Consider the following 12132-nt stretch of genomic DNA (forward strand, 5'->3'; position numbering starts at 1 on the left):
TATTATATTATATTTTATCCATATCCATATTTCCGTTGTGCTCCTCAACTTTACAATAAAAAAAAAATTGATTTAAATATTTGTTTTATTGTAGATGAGATAATTACATAAATACCCTTCCTCACGCTGGGCCTTAAGAGGGCCCATCAACTGGGCTCTTGCTATGAATGAAGAAGCCCAATAAAAAACCTCTCATCAATGCTAAAGAATCTCATTTCTTTTACCACTCCTCCACTCTTCCAAAGACGCATCACTTTAAAAAAATAAAAATAAAAATTTGAATTCTCAGAATCTTTCCGACGGCCGTGGCTACAACCACCATGCCTCCACCGCCTCCACAACCGGCGGAGTTATCCGTTGACGTTCTCTCAACTCTAGATCTCGACTTTCTAAATTTCGCAGGACTGTCCGCTCTGGCGTTGATGATCGTCTACTTCATTTTCACCTGTTACGAACGCAAATACTGGAATCGAAACGGAGATATCGAAGGCGGAAGGCCGCCGTCGTCGGGGACGGTGGCTGAACCTCTGGCTTCAGAGGCAGGGGATTCTTCTTCAAGAAGACGGGCGTCGACGGCGGTGATTTCGACGAAGCTGTTTCAGTACGGAGAGGGAGGATTGATGGGGAAAAATGCGGATTGTTCGATTTGTTTGGATGAATTTTCAGAAGGTGAGATTTGTCGAATGCTTCCGAAATGCAAACACGTTTTTCATCGATTTTGCATCGATCAATGGCTTCCTAATGAACGACATTGTCCTGTTTGTCGTTCCCCTGTTCACGTTCGTATCGTTTATTCAAATCCCTCTTGAGATTTTTATTTTTTATTTTTTGGATTCTTAATTGTGAATAATTTTATTTAATTCATTTGTTCATTGTTAACTCATTTGAATTGTAACAATTTTTTTAGTTTCATTGGCTGATTGGATTGGAATATATTCGCTCATGCTTTTTGAAATAATGAAAACTGGTTATCGATTTGTTAGTTGTAGAGAATCTTAGTTTGTTTGTGTTTTGGAGATGTTTATGGATCCACTTCATTGACTCATTCTTTTCTATTTGAATTTTTGTTTTAGATTTTGTTTTGGTGTGGGATTACTTCACCTTCCAAGTCCAAATCTTGAGTTATGTTAGCTTAGTTGATTGGATTTTTGTATGAATGATTTTGCTTTTACCGACCAAACTTTGGAAAATGTTTTGAAATAGCATTTCACCTTACAAAATTAGTAAGTTTTTTAAAAAAATCATAAAAATAGTTTTTTTCGGTCTATCAAGTGAGATCAACCATCAAGAATTTTTTTAAAATATCAAAATTTTCTAACTTATTGATTGCTTTTGGTACATAAGATTTACTTTTTTTATGTAATTTTCCCAAATCTTATACCAAATTTTATATTTTTTCAAAATTTCTCCAATTTCGAGAATGTTTACTAAATATTGTATCAAATTATTATGTAATTTTTCAAATCTTGCATAATTTATGTTTGCACAATTATATGAATTTCCACAATTCTAAATGGATTTTTCCAATTATCAAAATAGATTTTCCAAATTGATAGCATTTTCAAATTTTGTTAAAGATAAAAGTTTTTGAAAAATTGGGTAAGATTATACTCAGTATATATACCGAATCTCAGTAGAAAGCTCAAATATTAAATATATGAGTTTTAGTGTTAATTATGCCCATAATTTCACCAAAAGCTCAAATATATAGAATCTCAGTGTTGAGATTAACACTGAGATGTATATAATCTCGAACTATAATCTGGCTAGATGCATCGGTAGGAAAAGTGATTTTTGTGGTTGATCTCGAGATGGACCAAGAAAAACTATTTTTACGAATTTTCAAAAAAATTTAAGTTACCTTCATTGATGTTGAAGGAAGTAGAAACAACTTTATTTATAGTCGTTTTTGTTGTCAGACAAAGAATACAATGGGAAAGGAAGTTTGAGGAAGAATATAAGTGGAGGAAGCAGAGTTATAAGTACAATGAAATTTAAAAGAAGTTTGAAAGTGGTTATAGAAAGCTTTTAAGTTGAAAAACTTTTTAGATAACATTTTGACCCAATTTTTTAGGTAGGTTCGTCAAATTATTCATTAGTAGATGATGCACTTATTATTATCTTATCATGATGAAGTTGGATAGTTTGATAATTTAAAGTATCACTTGTCACTTGTTACATAATTATTGGTGGATTCAGTCTGTCTAACTGATAAGATAACATATTGCATAAGCATTAAACACCACGTATGTCCTAGAGAAAATATGATAAATTAATGATCTCAACTATTTTTCAATATTACATGAGACCTACTAGCCAATTTCGTATCGTTAATGTTACACTAGGAGAAATATAAATATGTCAAATATTAATGTTTACCAAAATGCTCTTTTATAAATTATAATAACGTAACTTAATAATATGTTATAATAACTGAAATACACTTTATCATTTTTATTTACTTAAATCGTTATATTTTAAAAAATTAACATTTAGGTTGAAATTAAAAATGCATAATTTTAAAATATAAAATAAATTTCAATTCAGAACACCTGATTTTTTAAAAAGAGAAACATACATAACCTTCGTTTACATTAAAAATATCAATTTTCAAATAAAATCCACGTGCATTGATACTCGTTAAATGGCAAACATAACAAACAAAGAAAGAACAAAATAACATGTATCAAAAAGTAAAAGGACCTAAAAATAGATACTTAATTGTTACAATAATTGTAAATTATTATAAACGATGTATCCTAATCGTTCATATGAAGATATTTGAGTGAGGTATCCTATACAAAGAGCTTGTATAAGATTAGACCGCAACATGTTTGTCTTTTTTTATAACGTAGTTACTTGAAGAGATTAACAAGGCTCGACTTGTGGCAAAGGGTTATACCCAGGTAGAGGGAGTCGACTATGAGGAGACTTTCACGCCTGTTGCCATGTTAAAGTCGATTCGTATCCTCCTGTCCATTGCGGCTTATTATAATTATGAGATCTGACAAATGGACGTCAAGACGGCCTTTTTGAATGGCAATCTTAAGGAGACCATTTACATGGTGCAACCCGAGGGATTCATAGCCCAAGATCAAAAGTAAAAAGTTTGCAAACTGAATCGGTCCATTTATGGGCTGAAACAGGCGTCTCGATCGTGGAACATACAATTTGATACTGCGATCAAGTCGTATAGCTTTGACCAAAATGTTGATGAACCCTGTGTCTACAAGAAGATCATCAACGCTTCAGTAGTCTTCTTAGTATTGTACGTAGATGATATCCTACTCATTGAGAATGATGTAGGTCTACTGACTGCAGTTAAGAATTGACTAGCGACCCAATTCCAAATGAAAGATTTGGTAGAGGCTTAGCTTTTTCTAGGTATACAGATCTTTCTGGATTGTAAGAACAAAGTGCTAGCACTGTCTTAGGCATTGTACATTGACAAGATGTTGCTCAACTACTCGATGCAGGAATCGAAGAGGGGCCTACTGCTATTCAGGCATGGAGTCACTTTTTCTAAGGACATGTGTCCTAAGATGCCTCAAGAGGTTGAGGAGATGAGATGGGTCCCATATGCGTCTTCCATTGGCAGTTTGATGTACACGATGCTCTGTACTCGTCCAGACATCTGCTATGCTGTGGGCATAGTCAGTAGGTATCAGAATAGCCTAGGCCAGGGTCACTGGATCGCAATGAAGAACATCCTCAAGTATCTTCGGAAAACGAGGGACTACATGCTCGTGTATGGTTCTAAGGATTTGATCCTTACTGGATACACGAATTCTGACTTTCAGACTGATAAGGACTCTTGCAAGTCCACATCAGGGCTAGTCTTTACTCTTAACAGAGGAGCTGTAGTGTGGTGAAGCACTAAGTAGGGGTGCATAATCGACTTCACTATGGAGGCGGAGTACTTAGCGGCTTGCGAAGCTGCTAAGGAGACCGTCCGACTCAGGAAGTTCTTGATAGAACTGGAAGTTGTTCCAAATATGTCTAGGACTATTACCCTCTATTGTGATAATAATGGGGCAGTGGCGAACTCCAAAGAGACGAGGAGTCACAGGCGCGTCAAACACATAGAGTGGAAGTATCATTTGATCCGCGAGATAGGACATCGAGGGGACATGATCGTCACGAAGATCGCTTCGGAGCACAATGTTGCTGACCTGTTTACGAAGGCTCTCACGGCTACAATGTTTGAGGGTTACCTACGAAGCATAGGCCTACAGGATCGCTCGCGGTTGGACTAGGGCAAGTGGGAGATTTTCTTGTATTGGCTTTTTATGCCCTAGTTTATTGTTTTGTACTAGTTTTATGTATACCCCACTTTGCTTTAGGACAAGTAGGAGATTGTTGGTGTTGATGCCCTAAAGTCTCATGTCCTGTAGTTTGTAAATAGTTTATATGAACACTTGTGTTGTATAATATATGATATTTACTTCACATATTGTTTTATGCTCGATTATGTGTTTTATTTGCTTTACCACAAACCAATAAACATAAAATCCTTGGTTATTTGTATGTAACTTAAGCATGTATGTGGTGAATACAAGTGAATCATATCTTGAGAGATAATAAAAATGGTTTGTAGTATATGGATATAAGAGAAAAACCTTATCCTGGTAACGCTACGGATGCGGCCCGCTTTGTGGAATGGTCACAAGTGTTGTAACTTGTCACAGATGGTCTAATCCTGATCATTCGTTTTAGCTTATACAAAGAGTTTGTATAAGACCTGACCACAAAGTGTTAACGTCTTGTTATATAACACCATTCATGACAGAGACTTCACTTTACTAGGATGACCATAGGTAACATGACCTCAATCCTGAGTGAGTTAGAAACTACTGCCATTGAGGGCGGTCCTTTGATTTGTATAGGTGCGAGTGGCCAGGTCGCCGATTCAAACCTGCCATTTTGGGGATTCGTCTGATTTAGGAGCTAGGAACTCAGGTATACAAGATGGAATTCACTCATTCCCCAATGCAGGGGTAAATAGATAGATAGCTCTCTTAAGGGCTAATTCCATGGCTTGAATGATGTGGCACCACACATATTCTCTTGGCCCAAAAGGTGTTCACACATAGTTGGACTATGTTGCATTGTTCATTAGAGGAATCAGTGGTACTTAAGGAGTGAGATGTAACTACAGGGGTAAAACGGTAAATTAACCCAGCTGTACTTACGAGCATTTGTGAAGGGTCATCGTACTCATAATTGATTATATCTGATGGACACAGAAATATATTGTGGTAAGAAGAGTTCAGCTCTTGGTCTTTAGTGGAATATCTGATAGTTAACGGATGGTGGATCTCGTGGCTAAAGAGTTTAGTCAGCTATTCATGTACCATTGGAGCTTCAAGCCACAGGTCCATTAGGTCCCCTGGGTAGTTTGGATAAAGTCGAGAATCAGTGTTTGGTTGAGTTTGAAATGTTCAAATTGACAAGAGGGAGTACAATTATATATGATATAATTGACTAAATGTATGAGATACATTATTTTGGAGGAAATTAGATATAAATATGATTTATATCAAGTAGAGGAGAAATTACTATAGTAGATATGTGATATCAAACTATAGGGTAAGAATATAATATGATTATATTTATTAATTATTAAATTGGTTAATTATAGATAATTGGCCTAAAATTTCTCTCGAACGCGCGTTAGTGGGAGCAGTCGCCTCAGTTATGGTAACCGAAGAATAAAATGAAAATTTGTTCCATTTTGCAAAGGTTCGAAAAAATTGGCATCAGTGTGAAAACGTAAACGATCGCATAGTCGAGAATCTATACGATAGTCGTTCAGTGCCTAAACGATCGCACACCTCGCACCTAAACAATCGCACGCTAGTTCCTAAACGATCGCTTAGATTTCTTAGAAAATCACATAGCGTGCCGTGTTTTCTAAACGATCTTCCACCTTTTAGTAAACGATCGCTTAGTAAAACCTACACGATCATGTAGCTTCTTCTAAACAATAAGCATTTAGTTATACAATAGCTTCCTTTTCTCTCCCACTTGTTTATCGTCTACATGATTTGTTATTCCTCCTACCTCCACCAAACTCACCAAAGACCACACTTTAGGTTCTCACTCCGAGAATACCAAGGGCTCCATTTTAGTGGTGTCATCCCTGCCGCGTTCACTTGTACGTGATTGATCGTGCTACTGCAGACGACGCGTTTGCTGAGCGATAAAGTACAGGTGGAGGTTCTTCTGTTGCATCTGAGTTCTAAAGCTTGAAGAGGGTTTTCAAGTGGTATGAGAACTCTTTCCCTTATTCTTTATTTTTCAAAGCATGCCTTTAATTAGTGTATTTTTTGCATAACTGTTTGTTAGAATGTATATGTTGTATTTCGGTCACGATGAAATCGGAAAGATCCAAATGCGCTCATGGATGCTCTTCGTTAAGAGTTCCTTCATTATAGGCCTTAGAAAACCATCTTCATCATCCCCTCAAACCACCAATGCATGACATAACCTACTTAAAGAAAATCCAAGTGTCTTTTTCATGCAAGGTCCAACACTTAGCCTTTGACACCTCCTACTTGCATGAAAGGCTTAGATGTCTTCACCTACCCTAGGCCAACGCATATTAACCTCTGAAGTGTCATTCAAACACTTTGCATGCTCCTCAAGGTATCTTGGGCGTCCACCTCATACTTTGACACTTAGTCAAATTCATGTTATGCTGCCACTTTAACTTCCTAAAGTGTCCACCTCCGAGTTAGAAATTTGGTCCAACTAATGGATGAATAACCTAAATCTTCACACATCGTGCGTCCAAATGCACTTTTTTTTTTATAAAGAAAGAGTCAAGGGGGCTTCCGCGGGCGATTCTGTCCATTTCTCAAGGCATGCGTCCAAACACTCCATTTTCCAGCATCCAACATGCCTCTACTATAGTGTATGTCCAACAAGCTGTCTAACACTTAGTCAAATTCTCAACCCTATATGTCCCAAGCGTTCCACTCCTCCCCAACTTTTGCACGCCTAATTTTACCACCATGCATTCACCACCCTCACACTATGAGTCCAACCTTATTTTCTCACGTTGGTTGTGCAAAGTTCAACACATGGTTGTCCAACACTTAACCAATTCTTCCCCCTATGGACCTTAGCCAATTTTCAGACCATGCTATGAGTTCTAACTTCTCTTCTCAAGGTCCAAACGTATGGCTTCATTTTCTCCTAAGTGTTTAGGAACATTTATCTCTCCTAAATGCTCTATTATACTTCCAATCTTCATTTCCAATACTTTGCTAAATTTTGCTCATTTTAGGCTAACTCATGCCCTTAAGCTTTTCTAGGCCCAAAGCTTTTCTATGCTTCCAATTCTTGAATTCCAACCTTTTTCTCCCAATACTTGACCAAACTTTTCTTCTCCTCTTCTTTTGTAGACAACGCATACTTCACTTCTGACCACATGGTCCCATCAAGTATTTGTAACTCCAAGGCATAGTTTAGAGATTTAGCCAAGCTTTTTTCCTTCCAAGGTTTTAATTATGAGTTATTCTCTCAACCTAAGGAATCCTGCGAGGGCCTAGGTGTTACACTACGCATCAACGTCACAATGTTGTCGCCTAGCATAGCTATGCTGTGTAGGAACGTATCAACAGCAACGGAAGTACAAAGATCATCTAAGCACTCAAATTCACTAATTTTGGCATGATATAAAGCATGCTTTTGCAGAAAAAGTGAGTTTCAAAACATACCACTTGTAGAACTTCTTCAAAGCTCCTTCACTAGCTACAGTCTTCTCCAAATCTTGTTGTAGACCACCTCAAGATCTTCCCCACTATTTTCTTGGTGCTCTAGATTGAGTTGTGGGACTCAAAACGAGCTTGAATCAAGGGATGAAGGAGAAAAGCTCACTGCAGAAACCTTGTTGAAGAACCCTTTCTTCAACCCGAATTTTCTCTAAAATTCTCTATAGATTGCATGCTCGATTTTCACTCCAATCTCAATCTCTTCATTATATTGCAAATCAACATGCAAAGAGTAGAGTTGCATGAGTTGCAGCTCATGCTTGGAGAAGACAATGCCAAGATATTGCTTCATATGTGAGCTACTTAGGTGATGGATAATGGAAAAATACTTTTTTCTATTTTGTGTGTTTTTGGTTGTCTAATTTTCCAATTTTTTCTAAAAATCAAAATTTGATTTTATAAAATCTATTTTTATTTTAAAAATAAAAATTTAATTAATTTCATAAATTAATTATTAAATAAAACTTAATTAATTTAATATCAAATATTAAATTAGTTATAACACATATCCATCTTTATATATTTAAATATATAAATCATCCTATTCCGTTTAATTCTAAAAATAAACATATAGTTATATCTCATATAATTACTAATTCCCTTAATTCTAATTTGAACGTTTCAAATTAACTTATCACGCTATTTTAGAGCTAGTTATTTACGAGCTAGTAGGGAGACCTCGCGGACCTACAGATCATGGGCTCTAACGATCGGAGATTAATTAGGTAAACTCATTAGACCAAATTATTCTCCATTCGTTAACTAATGGGTCATTCCACTAAAGCCCATAGTTGCATTCTCCTCACTATAAATATATTATGTCCACATGATTTAACCATAATCAGCAAGTCGACCCTTCACAGGTTGTTCGTAATAACGACTGGGTCAAATATCTGTTTTACACCCGAGATTACGTATTATTCCTCAAGTCCCTACTGATCATCTAATGAATAAATAGTTTGTGATCCAATCACTAAACCAAACTCTCTCAGCCCAGTGAGAGGGTAGAGCCCTTTGTTCAAGACCTGATTCAGTACTTGAGAGAACAACCTTTCTTCTATCCCTAAATCGGGTAGGCGTGATCTTTGTCTTGCATCCTATGTCCCCAGCTATCTATCTGGTCTTACCCCTAAAATGGGAGTCTTATTGAGCCGGCNCTATGTCCCCAGCTATCTATCTGGTCTTACCCCTAAAATGGGAGTCTTATTGAGCCGGCGCTGTTGAGCCAACCCTCAACTATGAAAATCTAAGGACAATCCCAAATATACAGGAGTTCATAGTTAGCTCAGGATTAAGATCGAGTTACCTAGGTCATCTAGGTGAAATAGTCAGTCTTAAACAGTAAATAGTGTTATAAAATAAAAGTGACTTATTTCTTGGTCCTGATCTTATGAAAACTCATTGCATAGGATGCCCCACTCCTCATGTTATAACATGTACGAATTAGGATCACATCGTATGTAGCACTTTACAACTCTTTGGAACAACTACAGAGTAGGTCGCATCTAATGGTGTTACCAGAATAAGGTACCCAACCTCATTTATGTACTATAGATGATTTTGACTATTTACTCGAACCCGATCCACTCTTATGTCTCCACATAAAGTTCAAGTACTCATACAATAGTCATGGGTCTTAGTTTATTGGATTTAAACTTTCATACAATTTATGAGATCAATAACAAGTATATTGATAATTGAAAATGTTTATCATTTTACAAACTGCGATTTTTTTGGACATAAAACCCAATAATACTCCCACTTGGACTAAAACTCCAATGGATCAATATATACAAATATATACAATGTTGAGTTTACATGGAGAGAATAAAATGTACAAATACAATAAACTAGGGCATCATAATACCCATAAATTCTCCCACTTGCCCTAGTGATACAAAAATCATAGACTTAGTTCTACTAGGAGACCCTCGAACACTTTAGCCGAGAGGGCCTTCGTAAATGGATCGACTATGTTTCTTTTGCTGATTCGCTTGTAGCTACATGTCTACAATACAACTCTGTTTGATGCTTCTCCACACAACTACTCTTCTATTAAGAGTGAATACTGACCCCGAAGTTGATTTCCTCGAATCAATATCGGTCTGAAAGTTAGAATCAGTGTATCCAGCAAGGATCAGATCCTTAGGTCCATACACGAGCATATAATCTCTCGTTCTCCGAAGATACTTGAGAATGTTTTTAATAGTAGTCCAATGGTCACGACCAGGGTTGGACTGAAATCTGCTGACAATTCCTATGGCATAGCATATATTGGGATAAGTACACAAGAATGGATACATAAAACTCCCAACTGCAGATGCATATGAAACTTGATTCATCTCCTCAACCTTTTGAGGTGTTTTAGGACTCTGTTCCTTAGACAAGTGAATTCCATGCCTGAAAGGTATAGATCCTTTCTAGGAATTTTGCATTTTATACCTAGACAACATCTTGTCTATATAAAATGCTTGAGATAAAGCTAATGTTCTGTTCTTACGATTCTGAACTATTTGGATTCCAAGACCATACTATGCTTCTCCCAAATCTTTCATTTTGAATTGTGAAGCCAGCCATCTCTTAACGTCAGCTAGATATTCTACCTCATTCCCAATGAGTAGAATATCATCAACATACAACAACAGAAAAGCAACAGTTTTGTTGACGATTTTCTTGTATACACAAGGTTCGTCAATATTTTTTTCAAAGCAATAAGATTTGATCATAGCGTCAAATCTCATATTCCAGGATCTAGAAGCTTGTTTTAATCCAAGAATTCACACGCGGCCACCAGCTTTCCCCCGGCGTACCTTTGATCCGTTGAGCGAGAGCCCTTCCACACGGAACTCCCGGATCACTATGGCCGACTGCAATGGAATGTTCGCATTACTCCAAAAAAAAAGCTCGTCCCCTGGAAGAAGGTGAAAGGCGGAGGCTTTCCACTGTAATAAAACCCGACGGGGAATAGAATATGAATAGACGAAGGTTAAAATGAATCGATTAAGCTTGCAAACTTTTTGCTCTTGACCCTACTGTATAAACCTTTCTGGTTGAGACATATAGATTCTCTCTTCAAGATAGCCATTCAGAAAAGCTGTCTTGATATTCATTTGCCATATTTCATAATCATAAAATGTGGCTATGGACAAGAGTATTCTAATAGACTTTATCATGGCAACTTGAGAGAAGGTTTCTTCAAAATCTAACCCCTCTCTTTGGGTAAACCCTTTTGCCACAAGTCTAGCTTTGTAGGTCTGTACCTTATCAGCTTGGTCTCATTTTCTTTTGTAGATTCATTTACAATTGATGGGTTTTACCCCTTCAAATTGATCTACAAGATCCCAGACAGAGATTCCATTTCAAGGTTCATGGATTTAATCCATTGGTCTTTGTCCACATCGTTCATTGCTTGATTAAAAGACAATGGATCCTCTAAACCATCATCTGGTATGATGACTTAAGTTTCAGTTAAACTCATGTACCGGTTAGGCTGTTGCACAACCCTTCCATTACGACGAGGCATTCTCAACTTTTGAGAAGGATGTGAAGTATTACTTTCATCAACAACTCTTGTTGAACATTTGTTGTTTCTCTAGACGTTTCTTCTATTACTAGCTTACTGCGAGATTGATGGTTCTTTATATAATCTTCCTCCAAGAAGGTTGCATTTGTCGATACAAACACTTTATCTTCTTAAGGATCATAAAAGAGACCACATTTAGTTTCTTTTGGGTAGCCTACAAATAGGCATACTTTTGAACGATGTTCCAACTTTTTAAGATTTTGCACCAACACATGTGCCGGACAATCCCAAATTCTAAAGTGATATAAATTTCCTTTACGTCCTCTTCAGAGCTTGTAAGGTGTTTTAGAAACACTTTTCGAGGGAACCATGTTCAAAATATACACTGCAGTCCTAACTGCGTATCCACAAAAGGAATTTGGTAACTGAGTGTAACTCATCATGGAACGAACCATGTCCAACGAGGTTCTGTTCCTCCTCTCTGCCACACCGTTCTGCTGGGGTGTGCCAGGGGCTGTGAGTTGAGACTGAATTCCATGTTCTATCAAATAGTTCTAGAATTTTGTGTCCATATACTTACCACTTTGATCTGATCGAAGTGTTTTGATCTTTTTACCTAATTGGTTCTCAACCTCAACCTTATACTCTTTGAAGTTTTCAAAAGTTTCAGACTTTTGATACATTAGGTAAACATGCCCATACATGGAATAATCATCTATAAAACTGATGAAATATTCATACCCTCCTCTTGCTCTAACATTTAGAGGCCCACAAAGGTCTGAGTGAATCAGCTCTAGGGTTTCTTTGACTTTAAGACCTTTTCCAGAAAAA

The 12132-nt window shown here is 36.9% G+C and overlaps 1 protein-coding gene across 1 annotated transcript; it reads left to right on the plus strand.

Annotated features, from left to right (window-relative positions):
* Positions 1-320: 320 nt before the first annotated feature.
* On the plus strand, positions 321-809 carry LOC120083965 (E3 ubiquitin-protein ligase RING1-like). The gene has a single exon (XM_039039871.1). It carries the CDS (start codon positions 321-323, stop codon positions 807-809), a length of 489 nt encoding a protein of 162 aa, XP_038895799.1.
* The last annotated feature ends 11323 nt before the right edge of the window (positions 810-12132 follow it).

This window comes from Benincasa hispida, chromosome 8, assembly GCF_009727055.1.
Source record: "Benincasa hispida cultivar B227 chromosome 8, ASM972705v1, whole genome shotgun sequence".
Classification (NCBI taxonomy): Eukaryota; Viridiplantae; Streptophyta; class Magnoliopsida; order Cucurbitales; family Cucurbitaceae; genus Benincasa; species Benincasa hispida.